Source organism: Spodoptera frugiperda, chromosome 25 (genome assembly GCF_023101765.2).
Source record: "Spodoptera frugiperda isolate SF20-4 chromosome 25, AGI-APGP_CSIRO_Sfru_2.0, whole genome shotgun sequence".
NCBI classification, from domain to species: Eukaryota; Metazoa; Arthropoda; class Insecta; order Lepidoptera; family Noctuidae; genus Spodoptera; species Spodoptera frugiperda.
The window spans coordinates 20282943-20301105 of NC_064236.1; the positions used below are offsets into that span (position 1 = coordinate 20282943).

At 42.5% G+C, this 18163-nt stretch overlaps 2 protein-coding genes across 3 annotated transcripts in view; one reads left to right on the top strand and one right to left on the bottom strand.

Annotated features, from left to right (window-relative positions):
• The window catches only part of LOC118275722 (tyrosine-protein kinase Abl), a 34599-nt gene that overhangs the window by 7681 nt on the left and 8755 nt on the right, over positions 1–18163 (top strand). For both annotated transcript variants that reach the window (XM_035593822.2, XM_035593893.2), the window contains exons 2-8: positions 666–762; positions 984–1096; positions 4147–4346; positions 8451–8549; positions 8633–8881; positions 9956–10242; positions 12352–12628. In XM_035593822.2, the coding sequence (XP_035449715.2) occupies positions 666–762; positions 984–1096; positions 4147–4346; positions 8451–8549; positions 8633–8881; positions 9956–10242; positions 12352–12628 (1322 nt within the window). The remainder of the gene's footprint in view (positions 1–665; positions 763–983; positions 1097–4146; positions 4347–8450; positions 8550–8632; positions 8882–9955; positions 10243–12351; positions 12629–18163) is intronic.
• LOC118275917 (uncharacterized) lies at positions 12788–13860 on the bottom strand. The gene is made up of 4 exons (XM_035594087.2): positions 13692–13860; positions 13424–13554; positions 13279–13354; positions 12788–13195 (listed from the first exon to the last, which is right to left on the bottom strand). Exons 1-4 carry the CDS (start codon positions 13747–13749, stop codon positions 12990–12992), a joined length of 471 nt encoding a protein of 156 aa, XP_035449980.1. The 5' UTR covers positions 13750–13860; the 3' UTR covers positions 12788–12989.

The window sequence follows — 18163 nt, forward strand, 5'->3', positions numbered from 1 at the left end:
TCGACATTTTCAATTGCTCATTGCTCATTGGCATTTTTAATTCATATACAAGGTTATTCAATATTGTAATATTATAAGACTTAAGTACAAAATATTGTTAATTGCATTGTATTTATATTATTATTTAATTTTATGACATCTAACTGTGTCAATACTGTGAATGTGGTGCATGTCTATAATTGGCATAAGCACATGATCTTGTGTCTTCATCTTGTCTTACTTTAATGTTGGTGTTTATTCTGTTGACGTGCCTTATAATAATAAATAAATAAATATTTTTACAAGTATTCATTATGTAGGTACTGTGTTTAGTGTTGGGATGTCATTGTCATAATTTGAGCCACGATATGTCTACTGCTGAGTTTCCCCAGATCTCCTTCTGACACTGACAGAGGTTGAGCGTTGTCCTTAAATCTTCCAGCAATTCTGCCATGACCACGACTGTCCACCGTTTATAATACCTATTAATTATGTGATATACCTGATGCACTACGACTTGCCAGTCATATTGTGCTCCTGGATAAATGGTTCCATTCGGAATTGTTTACTACTCCGCTCCCGATGAACTATTTATTCGTATGGACTGTTTACTCGAAAAAATGTCATTCAATGCATATAGCTATTACATGGGCGGTAGTAATATAAAACAAAATATGTTTTTACAGAAGCACTACTGCAGAGTCGGCCGTTGCCTCATATCCCGGACCTGCCCGACGGGGACCCCGGGCCGGGCACGCCGCAGCCGCTCGACACTGCCAACAGGTGATACACGATGCTCATCAAGCATAATACAACATTTCCATCATTCACCCCATGCCAGTCTATAGCTGGACTAAGTATGGCCATTTACTTAATTTAAATGTTTGGCTGGCGGGTCCACGGGTCGCAGATCACAATTTAGAAGGTTCAGATATATCAAAGAGTAGGCAGGTGTCACCCTGCGGCTTTTACGTATACCTAATGGCAAAAGTAAATGTTTTCAGATGGACATCAAAGGAGAACCTGCTGGCGCACCACGAGGAGGACGACCCGCAGCTGTTTGTGGCGCTGTACGACTTCCAGGCGGGCGGCGAGAACCAGCTCAGTCTCAAGAAAGGTATTCCCATCACTTATCATGGATTCTATCAGCATCACTAAATCACTAATTATAATATTTCAAAGGATTATGGGAAAGTGGCCTGGGCGTCGGCGCCGTGTACTAGCGGCCCATTCTGGTCTCGCACGGGTGCATTCTCCTAGATAGGTATTTACCTAATGGTAAGGGTTCAACAAATGGCCTGAACGATAACCATTGCAGTGTAGCTCCAGAGCCCATATTGCTATAGTTTCCCGTTATTCTTAGCATTACGTGTTTACTAGTTTGCACAAGGTCCATGCAGACACATAGGTACATGCTTACAAAATTATTTAATGCAGTACAATAGATAGAGGCCAAAATATATTCAAAATTGTTTGTATTGAACGTGGTAAACGTGGAGGTGGAGTTCCTTATATGCCGTGGGTATGTTTACAAACACAAACGCACGTGTATATCAGAACCAGCACCAGCAATTTGTCGATCAAATAAAGAGTTGTTCCGTGCAGGAATCGAACTCACGATGCGTTGCGCAGGGGTCTACTTTATATGCCACATATTTTTAAGGCATAATGTCGTTTCGCAAGGTACCCATAGTCTGCACAATGTAAGAAGTCAACTCTGACAATTGCCATGTAGTCAGGGGTAAATTAGATCGGTTGCTGTTCATGACCGACTCCTAAGTAATATCGAGTTTCGCGGATGGCCAGTTCGGCTTCCGCAGAGGGCGCTCCACGGTGGATGCCATCATGCGCGTAAGGGACCTCACGACGGGTACTGCAGGGGTAAGGTCGTAGTGGCGGTGTCTCTGGACATCACCAACGCCTTCAACTCCCTACCCTGGAGCTGCATACTGGAGGCACTCCGGTATCACCGGGTTCCTACCTACCTCCGTCGTATAATCGAGGCCTACCTGACAGACAGGTATGTCACATACCCCGGTCACCAGGGCGAATGGAAACGGCGAGAGATGTCGCGCGGTGTTCCACAGGCTTCGGTTTTGGGACCGCTCCTGTGGGATATCGGTTACGACTGGGTGCTGCGCACCGACCTCCCGAACGGCGTCGGCGTAATTTGTTACGCCGACGATACGCTAGTGTTAGCGCACGGGAGGTCGCACCAGGCGGCGACCAACTTAATGGCGAGAGCGGTTGCGACAGTTGTTGATAGGATCCGGCAATTGGGACTTCAGTTTGCGCGCCGACGCGCGTCGCCGGGGCGAAACTCCACTGCCGCACCAGATCAGTGCGTGGCGGGACGAGCTCCGGCGCGATCTCATGTCGGAATGGCAGCAACGACTGTCGCAACCGAGGGCTGGGCTCGCTGTCATCGCAGCGGTAAGTCCCCTCTTTGAGGAGTGGCTAGAGAGGCGCCACGGCGTCCTCACCTACCGCCTGACGCAGGTGCTTACTGAACATGGGAGTTTCGGTAGGTTCCTGTTCCTTATTGGGCGGGAGGAAACGCCCGGGTGTCATCACTGCGAGGACCACCCGGAGGACACGGTAGAACATACGGTGACGGTGTGCCCTGCGTGGGCTAAGCACCGCCAAGTCCTCAGGAATGTGGTCGGCGACGGCGACCTCTCTCGCGCCCGGCACTGGTTCAAGCCATGGTGCGGAGCGAGAGGGACTGGGATGCCGTCTCCTCCTTCTGCGAAGCAGTCATGCTAGCTAAGGAGGAGGCGGGGCGCGTGAGGGAACAAACCCCCTCACACCCCAGCCGTCGAGAGAGACACTCCGGGCGTAGGGGATCGCGAGACGATCTCCGGCCACCGTAAGTGCGGGTCTGCGGACGGCGAGCAAGGGTAGCTCATCGCCCGAACAGAACCAGACCCGCGCGTGCGGCGCGTCGCGTTCTGCGCGCGCCTCAAAGAGCCATCAGACCACCACAGATGGGGCCCAGCAGGGCTGATGCCTAATCCGGAGCTGCGGACTACCTAGCGGGTTTACCGGGGCTCCGGCTCGAAAAGCAGGAGAAGGAACGGGGTGGTTTTTAGTCAGTAAGAGTCTGACACTCCCTCTCGCCTCGCCCAAGGCGGGAGAAGTCATTGGATGATTTTCCCCCACAAAAAAAAGAGGTTGTAATCATTGGATTAGACAATATTACAATATTTAGAAAACTTCCGAAACAGCGTAACAAAATGGTTTTTGAAACATCCACACCATTATACACAATATCGATCGATTGTATTTAAATTGAACTAAATAAATATATGATTCGATTTTGATATTCTATCTTTCATGTTCTTCTTGTGGTGTACCACGAAGTCATCAAGGTACCCATATTTTTGGGTATATACCAAGTCATGTATGTGGCGAATGGGGTACCTATCAGGTATTGTGTGCGCGTTGAGCGTCCTATAGTCCGTTGCTATTATAGATTCAAATTCCTCTTTAGTAATGTTTGTAGGTGTTGTGTGTGGTGTTCGATCTATACCTGTATATATACCGGTATACCTGACGGCCGGGTTGTCTGTTAGATCTGCTTGACTAATTCAGCGATCTGGTAGCCCTGGTCCATGCTGCTTCCCGCTGCTGCTGCCTGCTGTTGGCGACGTTGTCACCGCCACCTGTTGGTTGGCTGGCACTACCTCTGTGGTCAGTCAGATTCCGAAACCTGGTGTTCATTTTATAAGCCTACCTCTCATATTACATTAGTTTATCTGAAGAGGCTGCTAAACATCAGACCACAGATGGAGCCTAGTAGGGCCGATTCCCAAAATGTACAGAGCCACGGAAGACAACGGGTTGCTAGGGCTGCGGTTCAAAGCAGGAGAATAAACAGGGTGGTTTTTGGTCGATTAAAGTCTGACACTCCCCCTTGCCTCACCTAGGCCGGAGGAGTCCTGGTATAATATTCCCTCTTAAAAAAGAAGCTATATATTATGTTAAGACTACGAGACTATGAGACTTATTGAACATCCTACGACATAGGGTGTCATTATATGACTTGTATTTGGGTAGAGGTTATCAATATTACTCAAAAAGAATATAAAATTATTATGTTTTAAGTGAAGTATCATTCGTCCATAAACTAGTGTGTAGTAAATAAGCTGGAATTGTTGTGCGCAGGCGAGCAGGTGCGCATCAAGAGCTACAACAAGAGCGGCGAGTGGTGCGAGGCGCACACGCTGGGCGGCGGCGTGGGCTGGGTGCCCAGCAACTACGTCACGCCCGTCAACTCGCTCGAGAAGCACTCCTGGTACCACGGACCCATCTCGCGCAACGCCGCCGAGTATCTGCTCTCCTCCGGTATCAACGGCAGCTTCCTGGTCAGTCGAACTCTATCTATGTGACGCGACAAGAATTCAATTTTGATTATTAATTAGAATTAATGCGCACTTTCAATTCCAATGGTAGTCGTGCTACGTCGATGACATTATCGTCTCAGCGACCGTGCCAACGCAACGGAATAAGTTAAACCTCCTTCAGCAACTAACGGAACTGACGAGTAACTCCATGATGCTATAACGTTATCATCATTACTTACAACTACAGCCCAAATCCAACAGATGACATTGCATCGAAACAATAGCAATCCTCCACACTTATATCTATATACACTATACTAATTCGAACGCGGTAATCTCCGGAACTATCATTCCGATTTGAATAATTCTTTTTGTGTGGGATAGTGCATTTATCGAGGAAGGTTATAGCCTTCCGACCGTGATGTTGAGCGTGAAGGTCTTAGCGCATAGCCTGTAGGCTATAACACATCACCCTATGACCAATAGAAGCCGAGCAGTGGGTGAAAAATTATAAAAATACGAAAGTAACTCACGTCTCTCTGTTTTCTACGCTGAAACCACTGTACTGTTTGAAACTCGAGGAGGGATAATTGATAAATGATATTTATTTTGCAAATAGGTTACAATGTAACTCTTTTACACGTCAATCTCTAAAATAACTAGATAAGGCCGGCATTTCCTATCGGACTACTCTGAAAAGAAATGCCGAAACAAACTCAGAGGTCATAGTCTCTTTTAAAGTCCAGCCAAAATCAATTAAAGATGTCAGAGAACCGTGCAAGTTGATTTTGTAGTGGTCTTTTGAGGAAAGAACCACAGCAGTTTGAGCGGACTTGTTCAGATGGCAGCATGCATGTGTCAGTTTACAATTAGCTCAGCTAACGGCTGTTGCTGAATGATCTGACGAACAATACCAACCAAAAGAACACTTGGGTAGGCCACACAAATGCTCAAACTGTCAGAATATAATTTACTAAAAATAAAATGACTAGCAAAAGTCTCACACGGTCCTCAAACTAACAATTTTAAAAGGAAATATAAAAATATATAAAACAATGTCCAGCTATGTAATGTCAAATTATATAAAAAATGTAACTATAAATGTTACAAACATGTCAACAAGACCTGTGTGGACATTATAGCAGTTCATTCCCAAGCCTGACTATCCTCCAAATATGTAGTCTTTTATTTTATACTAGCTTCCGCCCGCGACTCCGTCCGCGCGGATGTCGGTTTCGCGTGGAAGTTTTATTTCTCCATTTTGAGTAACTCTGACAATGACATCTTATAAATATCTATTGATTGGACCCAAATACGGCGAGGCCCATAATAATTAAGGAGATCCCTCTATTGAGCTACTGCTGTTGAGCTCGCGTTCTGTAGAATACTGAAAAATAAAGATTTTTTTTCTACGTATTTTTCAAGGATAAAAAGTATCCTATTTTATGCCCAGGATAGTAAGGTATAATTATACCAAGTTTCATCGAAATCAAACCGTTAGTTTTCATGTGATGCCTGAACATAGAGACAGACAAAAAAAAATCACATATTTGGGTTTGGTATTCGATCCAGTAACACCCCCTGCTATTTATTCTTTCAATATTTTCAATGTACAGAATTGACCCTTCTACAGATTTATTCTAATATGAATGAATGAAAGAATAAATGTGTTATAAACGTAAGAGTAGACAAATATAATCAGAAAGCTCTGAACTGCTAAGCTATCGGGAGTTATACGTGTTATTGTGAGTCAACCATAAGAGAGACATTTGCTGTCGTGGATTATTTTTTAAACAATTTTAAGGAGAACATTTCCGTCATACATTATTTCTGTGTAGCTTTTACCATTAAGGCTGCACACGCGACGGAAGCTTAAAAAATGGAGTAAGTTCTCCTGTTTTTCCAACATTTCCCTTCACCGCTCGGCTCCTATTGATCGTAGCGTGATGAAAAGTATCCTATTTTATGCCCAGGATAATAAGGTATAAGTATACCAAGTTTCATCGAAATCGAACCGTTAGTTTTCACGTGATGCCTGAACATACAAACAGACAGACAGACAGACAAAAATTTAATCACATATTTGGGTTTGGTATCGATCTAGTAACACCCCCTGCTATTTATTTTTTCAATATTTTCAATGTACAGAATTGACCCTTCTACAGATTTATTATATGTATAGAAAAACTTTACTATAAGTTTTTCTTTAATAACATTTTTAGATTTACTTAGGTTTAAACTTTGAATATGGCTGGGAACTTTATTGTAAAAGCGTATACATTGACATCTAAACGAACCGCTTATTTTCTTAAGTCTAGTAGTAGGAACAACATATTTATATTTATTTCTAGTGTTAATATTGTGTATATCACTGTACTTTTTAAATAATTTAATGTTTTTATGAGCATACACTATATTTTCATAGATATATTGAAAGGCAACAGTCATTATATTAATTTCTTTAAACAGTTCACTGAGAGAATGCCCCGGACTAAGATTATAAATTGATCGAATGGCTCTCTTCTGCAGCACAAAGACAGACTGAATGTCAGCAGCATTCCCCCACAGGAGAATACCATATGACATGATACTATGGAAATAATTAAAGTATACTAGACACGCGGGAGTAGCGAGTTACACTAAACCACATCATTAGTTCACATTGTGCTACGTTTTCCCTTTTTGTACATACAGATACAAAAAAACCGACACCCCGGCCGTGGGTTATATTACACGAACCATTTCGGGCCAAGTTCGACCCGCCTATAACTCAAAATCTATTTTATCTACGCCAATGAAATTTCTAGTATCTGTCGAGATCTTACTTATCTAAAATACAAAATTTCATTAATGTACCTATGTCTTGAGATATTGACGTCAGAAAATCGCTATTTTTACTATACACTCACTGACTGACTGACTGACTGACTGACTCACTCACTCACTCATCAAAAACCTAGACCACTTCCAATGGTCGTATTGACTTGAAATTTGGCATGGAGGTAGGTCTTTAAGTTATACCATAGCCATTATGGCTATTTTAATATTTTTTTTTACTTTTTTTGATATCAAAGGTTGTATGTGTCGTAGAAACAAAAAAAAAACAACAAACGGTAGCTAATAACCTTGGCTAACTAATTCATAACTTTTTTCATATGTTGGATAATGTTTTGGTGAGAAAAAAAATCATTTGTGAATTATTTTTACCGAAAAAATCACTATTTTTACCGACTTCACAAAAAGGAGGAGGTACTATGTTCGGCTGTTTGTATGTTTTTTTTTTGTATGTTTGTTCATCGAATACTCCGTCAATTGTCGACGGATTTTCAAAATTCTTTTTTGTTCGAAAGTAGATAGTTCTGAGGTGGTCCCATTGTCACCAAGTTAGGATCTGATGATGGGATCTTAGAGAAATCGAGGGAACTCCTCAAATATTATAGGGAACTATATAGTGATTTTGGTATATTCATCTAGAATTGAAGCATTTACAGTCTAAAAGTAACATTTGAAGAGGTGGAACTGATGATGAAGACCAGAAATGGCCAATGGAACTTCATACTCACATAGAAATCACAATAAAGTTAATTGACTGTGACAATACAAATAAATAAAGTAGTTATTGAGATAGAGAATTTTAACCGACTTTTTGTCGTGTGAAATAAAATAAAATATCGGTGTTTCTCGGTATTATTTGTTTGTTACACCGACTTCCGAAATTAAAGTTATTTTTAACTTTTTTAGTGAAGTCAGTTTATTTTTTTGTAAAAAGTATTTTTCAATATTTTCAATTAGGGGTTCAACCCCCCATATTATTATTTTTGTCGATAAAATTAGATGTAGTACTCAGCCTTAACGGGTTAGAAGTCCCACCCCTATCACATTGTATAATTTTCTATTAAAACTTGCCAAGTTATATCATTTTTAACTGAGGTCTGTGTATGGAACTTGGTACTTATTTAGATTTCACTTCTTTTATAGGCGAAGCATTCCAATATTATCGAACTTGGCAGCCTTTCACATTTATGTTTTGGGTGGGATATATTTTACAGTGACGTAGGACACAATCGATATAGTTTTGGAATATTTGTTAGTGGAACCAAAATGGAAGTACGTGTCTGTTGGCAGGTGCGCGAGTCGGAGTCGAGTCCCGGCCAACGAAGTATTTCGCTGCGGTATGAGGGCCGAGTCTACCATTACCGCATCAACGAGGACTCGGACGGAAAGGTAACTAGCGGGCCACGCGCGGCCCACGCGCGGACCGCCCACTAGAGGGCACAGTGTTTGATGAGGCGGGGTGTGTGGCACAGGTGTACGTGACGTCCGAGTCCAAGTTCGGCACGCTGGCGGAGCTGGTGCACCACCACTCGGTGGTGGGCGACGGGCTCATCACGCAGCTGCTGTACCCCGCGCCCAAGCGGAACAAGCCGACCGTGTTCCCGCTGGCGCCGCCCGACCACTGGGAGATCGACCGCACCGACATCGTGATGAAGCACAAGCTGGGCGGCGGCCAGTACGGGGACGTGTACGAGGCCGCCTGGAAGCGCGGGAACATCACCGTCAGTACACTCTTTCAGTATTACATTATATTATTCGATGTGCCTGAGTTCGATCGCTCGCAAAATACTCAGACACCGGGTCGGCGAAAATTCAAGTATCAATTCAAAAGCGAGGTTTTATTTAATGTTAATGTAACAAATGCTATGAGGATTAATTGACTACTATCAGAAATATTTGGCATTACTGTATCAAATAACTAATTACACAGGATTGAATTAAAACCCACAGTAGTTATGTAATTTTAACTGTAGTGGCCTTTACTGTAGTTTGGCGGTCTCCCTTACCGGGATCACCAAAAAGACACGTTCCTTGATTAACTCCAGGTTGAATATTGACTCTTGGTCATCGGGGGGAGCCTTATATTTATATGTTTAATATGCACATGTTCAAGGGAGAATGTCTCGCGGCTGATATGATGATGGGGAACGTCATTTATAAAGAAATGGAATAAAATAAAATGAAATAATACTTTGTTTGTATAAATGGGTTATACCTGTGAGCGACCCGGACGAAGCGGCTTGAAACTAGTCGAGTTATTCGTCAAGCAATTACCTGAGTAAACTGAAAAAGTAAATAATATAATTTACGAGTAGTATGTCGTATGAAAGTTCGCTTGTACTGGATCCTATAAGAAGATAATTGAACTGATAATTGAAATTGTTTTTAGAAATATAAAAAAATAAAAAGAGCAGCCTTTGCGTCGTTTGAGTTGAACTTAATTTTATGTTTTAAATGGTGTATTAATTATCTTTTTGTCATTTTGCATCGACGTTGCTTTAGCAAATCCTGATCTGTATATTTTTGATATTGTAGGTACTTATAAAGACAAAAATTTTACGTCTACTTTAATTGATTTTATTATTGAAATAGTAATTTCCCAAAAAGAGCCACAGGTTGGGTCACGAATACATTTGAGACCAAGTCCGCAATCCATTTAACAATCTCAAGAGTTGAATCTCTCAAAAATGGTAAGGTGTAGGATATGGCTTCGTGTTCCTCACGTCTTGTTGATTCCATGTTGTACGCTCTGAAGTAGTGGTGACACGTCTGTGTGTGTGTGTGTGTGTGTGCAGGTGGCGGTGAAGACGCTGAAGGACGACACGATGGCGCTGAAGGACTTCCTGGAGGAGGCGGCCATCATGAAGGAGATGCGGCACCCGAACCTGGTGCAGCTGCTGGGCGTGTGCACGCGCGAGCCGCCGTTCTACATCATCACGGAGTTCATGTCGCGCGGCAACCTGCTGGACTACCTGCGCACCGGCAGCCGCGACTGCGTGCCCGGCGCCGTCGTGCTCATGTACATGGCCACGCAGATCGCGTCCGGCATGAGCTACCTCGAGAGCCGCTCCTTTATACACAGGTACTCACCGCCTCGTACATCGATATTTACGTACAGCTTGTCCCACGGCACTTCATATATTCACCGAATTATTAACTAGATAAACCTTATAGGCCAGCCCGACACTAGGGGCGTCGATCCCGCGACACATTGCGGACCATTATCAATTAGGAAAAGCCTTATACTCTTACCACAGTAATTGACTATCCATAGAAAGTAGTACCTTTATCTGTTAGGTAACGCAACATTGTTTATTTTTGTTGCTTTTACAGAGAACAGTTTATTTTTAAATAGTATTTATGGAGTTTTATGCTAGTTGTTCTACATAGGAATCTAAACTGATGGCCGACGCACCACACCACTTTACGTCACTAATTTAACTGTATCTAGTTTAATTTAAATAAATGTTTCGACTTGAAATATTTTCTTGTGATTTTTATATAAATATAATAATTATCTATCAACGAAAAAACAAATACTCGTATGTAAAAGAAGTTTCCAATAATTTCATGTGAATTTGACTTCGAATTGAAATAATATGCTGTTATAAAATGCCTTAAACGTAGTTGTACAATACAGTACTGTGTAGGAAACAGAAACTAGCTAACTGTTTAAAATTCACCAACTTATAAGTCGTTATGTAAAAAAATTGATAACAGATAACTTATCGATTGCAGTTTAGTATCTGTTTATTTTCATATGAACCGTTTTTGAGGTTAAAATGTTGATTACAACAATTTGTAAAGTGGTTTATGGTGGTAGTAACACGGAGCTAGAGTGGTTGCGTGGCCGGCCGCAGCAGGTGCCGCGCCGCGTTACACAACGCGCGCTCTGTAAACACGCAACTGTTTGTCTTTCCTTATCGACCGGACTAATTATTGTTACACACTTGCAGCGCTGCACTCTGCGTCACCTCAATAATTTCATTAGTACACGACGTGTCTGATGTTAATATTATTCATTCATAAATAATTATTCGCAAACACGCAGTCAACGGACTTCCCGCCTGAAAAACTATAAGCAAGACAGATTCTCGAATCCTTCAAAGCATTCGTCATCGATCGTGCGTGAGAGTCCACTGTTGGACTAAGCACCCTATTCGAAAGAAGGGTTGGAGATCGTAGTGAGTCGTCATTCCAATGTGTCGACGACACATGACAAATGACAGAAGACAGATGAAGCGCATGGACGATCGAGGTAACCAATCCTACATCGACATGAAGTTAAGTGAAGTAAGCACGATCACCACGCCTGGTCGGAGGATCCTCCTTTTCCGATCTTATGGAACTCTCTGTTCCCTATAGGATCCCGTTTATTTAAAGAGCGCTGCTGCCCTGTCTCTGTGAAATGTGTTGTCTTAGATTGCTTACACACGTACTGTCTGTACCTTTACATACGTATGGCGGCGGCGTATGTACAGCTACATACAAGTCCAAGGAAAGTTAGCGCAGCGGCACCGCGGCAGCGCCTTACGAGCCCGCGGGAAGAGCAGGGAGCTATAAGTATTCTACCCACCACACACCCCACCCACAAACAATACTCCTCAAAACATTAACTCAACGTATCGGAGTACTTTGTATCCAGGAGTGCAACTCATGTCAAACTCGGGACGTGACGTCACGCATTATTTACAATCGATATACTATATCGGTCGGAAGGTTTTGATTCTAAGAAAAGAAAAGAGTATTGGTCCAACATATGTATTTAAGTAACCTATCAGACAAACATTAGAACAAATAGTCGTCTACCCTATTATATCTAACAGTAAGTGTTTCACATTTGGCTTATTATACTAATCGGTAGGTACACGATGACAATGAGACCGCTGATCTGTGTGTGCACTATGTACAAAATAATGCATTCCAACGTACAATCACATTTCATAGGACATGTCACAAATTGAAAAGACCTAACTTCATTAAGTACCACATTAAATTATTTATTCGCATATTGGTATTTTACAAAAATATATTGCTACATGTAGAACATCGTAAAGATTAGGCATGGAAAATTATAAAACAGTTTGTAACAAATACAATACAATTATAGAAGAGTCACGATGGAGTCCAGTATCTGACACGGACGGATGAGGCGAGTGCGAGAGTTAGAAGGTGAGAGTTTGTGTTGCAGGGATCTGGCGGCGCGCAACTGCCTGGTGGGCGAGAACCACCTCGTGAAGGTGGCGGACTTCGGGCTGGCGCGGCTGATGCGCGACGACACGTACACCGCGCACGCCGGCGCCAAGTTCCCCATCAAGTGGACGGCGCCCGAGGGGCTCGCCTACAACACCTTCAGCACCAAGTCCGACGTGTGGGCCTTCGGCATCCTGCTGTGGGAGATCGCCACCTACGGCATGTCGCCCTACCCCGGCGTCGACCTCGCCGACGTCTACCACATGCTCGAGAAGGTAATTTCAACTGCGTGAGCCATCGCGTTCGTGTTTACAAATAAGTAATCCATTACAACAATAACAATCGCAAACAATCGCATTGTTTCTGCCGCGTCATCCATTCCAAGGGCGCACGTTGTTGACCGAAGCATTCAGACAATCAAAACAAACATTAGATAATCTTAAAAGTTTATTAAAATAATTGAAATATAAAAAAAAAACAATCGAAACGCGCGTCTCTTGCCCCAACAACTCCAATTAGTTCAACAAGGTGTGTTAGTTTCAAAACAACAAAGTACTATACGTTTTTGCATTTCTTAGAATGGAAACTGGTCGGTAGTCGATTAAACACGTTGCGTAACACGCTCCCATTGTACCGCTAGCAGTGCGACGCGTCCGTGCACAGGTGCTTCTTGCAGAGCGTGCACTGCGGCCGCGACACCGCGATACGCGAGAATATCTCCGACGCCGACAACTCCTTGCTCAGCTTGCTGCACATCGAGTACGACACCGTCTTCTTGGAGAAGTCCTTGGCGGGCACGCACGTCCGCGCGCGCACCGGGCCTATCTCCTGCCCCGTCTCCACTGCAAGCACACGCACGCGTTACTCACCGCGCCCGCGCCCCCGCGCCCCCACCCGCCCACTCACCACGCTCCTAGCTACTCACCTAGCTTGGCCGACTCCGACGTGATGACGATGCACAGGAACGCCATGCCGGGGATGTAGCAGTCGATGTTGGGCACCTGCGCAAAGGGAGAGGTTTACAGGCGGCGGCGCGGGGTGGGGCGGGGGCGGAGGGGGCCGTCACATACCGTGATGTTGGCGTAGTCGGGGTGGTCGGGGTCCCAGCAGCCCGGGTGGTCGAACGATAGGCAGTTGTAACACTGGATGCCCTTCGTGGTCGGCGAAACGAACTTCTTCGGTTTCATCTTTTTGTGTTTACCTGAAATATAAAACATGATTAATTCATTCTTATTTTGTCTTGAAGATTACAAGATAGACAGATCGCATAGCAAGATCGTAAACACTTTCAAAAATAACAACAGGTCGTAGCCAAAAGCGGTCAGGTTAGAACATTACCTAGCACGGCGACTGAGAAGAGCAGGAAGTAGACGATAGTGTTCTTGAAGGCGATCATGTCGAGGCGCGGCGCGGCTGCGACTGGTGCCGGGGCAGCGCGCGCGCCGCGTTTATACCCGCGCCACAATGCGCGCGCACAGGGTGCTCCTGTCGCCACTGTTTACCAAACACCTGCTCCGTACTGCGCCGCACACATTTATCTACACTTGTGCTATTATTTCCACGCCGCAGTTTGAGTTCTCACAGCCGAACTGATTTTAACTTGCGTATTTCTAATGTTATTATACATCTGGGACTACTATCATTATTATTCGCAGGGAACGCTTCTCTAGTTGATAGACCCACGCTTAATATTTATGGGATAAAAAAATAAAAGCGTCGTTGCATGGAGTAGCTAGCATCCCGCTGTATAGGGGCGCGGTGACGAGATACATTTGTTTGTATATATTAGTGCGCGATTGTTTACGGTTGGTGACGCGCCGTGCGCACTAACCGCCCAGCTATGCGCGCGCGGCGGCGGCAGTGCGCGCTCGCACCCGCCGACAAGAGTTCCGCAGTGCTCCAATGTCGCTGTCACTCGTGAGTGCGTTATCCTCTTCCTATTGTCATTACACCTCTGCTCATACCTTTCTTTCCAACATAACTAACTGATTCCTGCCATAAACCTCACGGTGCGTTCACTTCTAGCGACTGAGCTTCACCAGATATAGACGCACTGTTCCACACTGGTGGCTTTCAATATGATGTGCAAGTAAGTAGTATGTAATAGCTGAAACTACAGGTGTGTAACGCAGTAGTATCCAGCCATTACTTGTAGCGTTACTTCAACCGTTCGATCTAATTCAACTGAGTGACAATAATAGTCCGCGATTAGCTGTGAGACGGCGGCGCAGTAGAGTACAATACAATCAGTAAACTTGAGGCATGCTTAACAGAGACCGGGCCGCAGCGCTGATGCTTTAAAAAGCTATCTCCAACCTGCCTGCCCAGCGGGGGTATTAGGGCAAGCTCCTCTTTTGGCCATCAGCCGACTATAATAACTCCGGTGTGGGGAACGGGTCTCATTTGTTCCCGCCGCTCGCTCCCTCGCACTGATACTCACGGCATCGCGGGCAACTAGAGCAGACTGTATTATATATATGTAAATATTATATTTCAGTTGCTTAGGACCTTAGGACCGGACCTCGACTGACCAAATCAATTGCATCAAAAATAATTATGTATAGTATATTGACATAAAATTTGGTACCAAATACTTGGTGTCGCATGGTTCTTGATTTTACAAATCTACAAACGTGCCACAACACTAGTAGGGTCCTCTGCTAATTACGAAACATTTCTTCTGTAAATCTGATCGCCTAGTACCTATCTAACTAATTTTAATTCGCATGAAAAATAAGAAATAAAATTAGTCCGGTCAAATTAGACCAAAAAATTAGGGTGAAATTACATAAATTCGCAACAAGCTGAATTTTGGTACAATTGTTCAAAACACGATTATAAACAATAGCTGAAAGTTCCTTATCATTCCCGTGTGTGGGAAAAAAATTATTCAAGGTCAAATGTCAAAAAAATGAGTTTTTCGCGATTTTCAGCAAAACGGTAAGTTTTATCAGAAAAATACCTCAGACTAAAATTGTAGATCATTAAATTATCTATAAAAATATACCAATACTTTTTTCTTCATTGTTCCAAAGTTCACGCTTCCAAAGTGGAAAAATGAGTGTCGGTCTACTATACCGCAATTCCGATTGTCCAAAGTGCCAGAAATCCTTTATTGGGATTTTGTGTTAAGGAAATTACAATAAACTACCAACCACCATACTGAATCTGAACGAGAAAAAATTTAAATCTTGTATAAAGCGTGAACGTGTGTAAACAGGCATATTATAAACTGTCAGATTATTTGAAGATGAAAATGTTGTTGGTCCCCTCCACTGGACACTCGCTCACACTGACAATGCTCTAAGACGATCACTAGTTGACACGTTGCTCTCTAGTAATTTATTGGGCAATGTAGTCTAGGGATCTGTGGCATCAAGCAGTTATTTATTATTTTTTTATTTGAAAAAGTAAATTTAAGATTATTTTTTATTAAGAGCATTCATTTCAAACCTAAAGTGTACATATGTGGGCACTATGTTTGAAACACCTTTTTTAATTTATATTCTTTACAAATTGGTTTTATTGTCCCTTAGTTTTGACGTCGTATTGTCGGCACATCGTTCCTACATATGATAGACAATAGGTAAATGATCAAATAATGTATCAGAGATATTGTAAAAAACATTTTTTGAAAAGAGTAACGATGGAGTTTCTTGCTCGTTCTTCTCCATTCGAAGCTACACTTTGGAACGAGCGCCTAGCTTCACTGACAGACAGACTGACGGACAATTCAATTTGACGTTTCAAAAGTGCCTAATTTAGGATTAATTGAAAGAAATGCTTTGACTTTGACTTTGAACTTCGGGGGACACTCATTTTTCCACTTTAAAGGAAGCGTCTAACTTTCAAACGGTTGATTTCGATGAAAAATGGTTTTAGGAATTGTATATTAATACACTTTTTGGGAATTTATTTTTTAAAGATAACATCGTCCAATATGTAACACCCATAACGCTCTATGTTAGCTGAAAAAAAATTTTTTTGAATCAGTTCCATGTATGGAGTGCCCCCTTTAATTTTAAAATTTATGAATTTTTATTCAAAATTCTATGAATAGCGGTTACAGAGTTCTCAACTGATGGACCCCAGTTTCATGAAATAATGGCTGTGACATTGGCCAGGGACGGACAGACAGACATGATTAGCGTAAGGGTTCCGTTTTTTGCCATTTGGACATACGGAACCCTAACAAAACGCGCTAAACACTACCTCATAGGTGGCGTGGAAACGTGTGCATTTTATGACAATTGCAACTGTTACAACTTTTTACACTGCGATATCTCCGAATATTTTTTTTCCACACACAGGAATGATGGGGAACTTTCAGCTATTGTTTATAACCGTGTTTTGAACAATTGTACCGAAATTCAGCTTGTTGCGAATTTATGTAGCACCGAATGTCTAATTTGACCAGACTAAATATTAGAAAAATTCATAACTTCGTTCCATGAAAACATGAGTTTCTAAAACCCTTCCAGTATCGTTTGTTGTGTTATCTAGAAACCATGCACTTGATATGTATACCCCCTTTTTGTTACACCGTGTATATGTAAATATTATATTTCAGTTGCTTAGGACCTTAGGACCGGACCTCGACTGACCAAATCAATTGCATCAAAAATAATTATGTATATTATATTCAACATTACAACTTAATTTTCGTACAAATCTAATAGAAAAGCTAGTGGCTCCTCTGTGTCGCCTCAACACCGCGCACCTTATAACACAGTTCACCTGGGTAAGGAACAGGTAGCTGTAACAAACCGTCTAGAAATTTGCCCATTTTTAGGTTCAGGCATTAATGGCGTGACCTTGTTTACTACATAACTATAACGGAATTGAGAACCTCTTTTTAACACTCTTTTTACACATACCTATGTATGTGTTGCCCAAACTGACCAACACATAGGTATGTGTACTAAATACGTGTGTAATAAATACTAGCCGTGGTGAGTTTATAAACTGATGGATATCCATCCGTAAGGTTCTAAACGGTTCGACCAGTCACAGAAAAACTATGAATATTACAATTTAAAAAAAAAATACGGAAAAAACACACTGCTCTTGATTGGTTGATGTTGACAATTGCTCTCTGATTGGGCAATGTTGATCTCGGAAATGCAACCAGCATTTCTTACAATCCTAAGTAAATTTTAATGTGTCATTAAGAGTTCATACCAAACCTAAACCATCCAATTTGGGGTGCACCATTGCCTACAATTGGTGCCTTTATTGTGTCCTGTATAGTTAGCGTAATATTTTGGAGATTGGAAATGCGCTGGTTGTTAGGTGATGGACTATACGAACGAGCGTACAAGTTGTGTGGTACCGACTGACATACCCCCCGCGCCCCTCAGAATAGTTGTTTTCGCGTAATAAAATAAGCAAATGTGTACTTTTACAATATATCACTTTGTGGCCGGATGACGATTTCATTTCTACAAAATGTTATGCTAACTGTAAATTATGTGTTTACGTGTTTGTCGACACCCGCTACCCAACCCACTACCGGGGCGTTGTCGTTGATAGCACTTCATGATAGGGCTCGTGAAGATTATTGCACGTTTTCGACTGAGAAGAAATTGGTCATGAATATCTGTCACAGGAGTAACCCGTATGTAAACTGAAGACGCTAGACAACTACGCGTAAGATATTTGACCTGCGCAGTGGCCGGCTCTCGGTTTATTTGTTTATACCCACTCTGTATTCTGTGACTTGATAAAAGAAAAAGAAGCGTAACACGTAATAAGCATTTTTATTTCTTGAAATCGTTTATAAACATTTATTAACAAAATTGATACGAAAA

What these genes read in the sequence shown, in the direction of transcription:
- LOC118275917 (XM_035594087.2), bottom strand. Translation starts at nt 13,749, where the DNA reads ATGATCGCCTTCAAGAACACTATCGTCTACTTCCTGCTCTTCTCAGTC. An exon ending in CCGACTACGCCAACATCACG is followed by an intron (nt 13,355 to 13,423) that starts GTATGTGACGGC and finishes CCCTTTGCGCAG; the next exon opens with GTGCCCAACATCGACTGCTA. An exon ending in GTCGGAGTCGGCCAAGCTAG is followed by an intron (nt 13,196 to 13,278) that starts GTGAGTAGCTAG and finishes GTGTGCTTGCAG; the next exon opens with TGGAGACGGGGCAGGAGATA.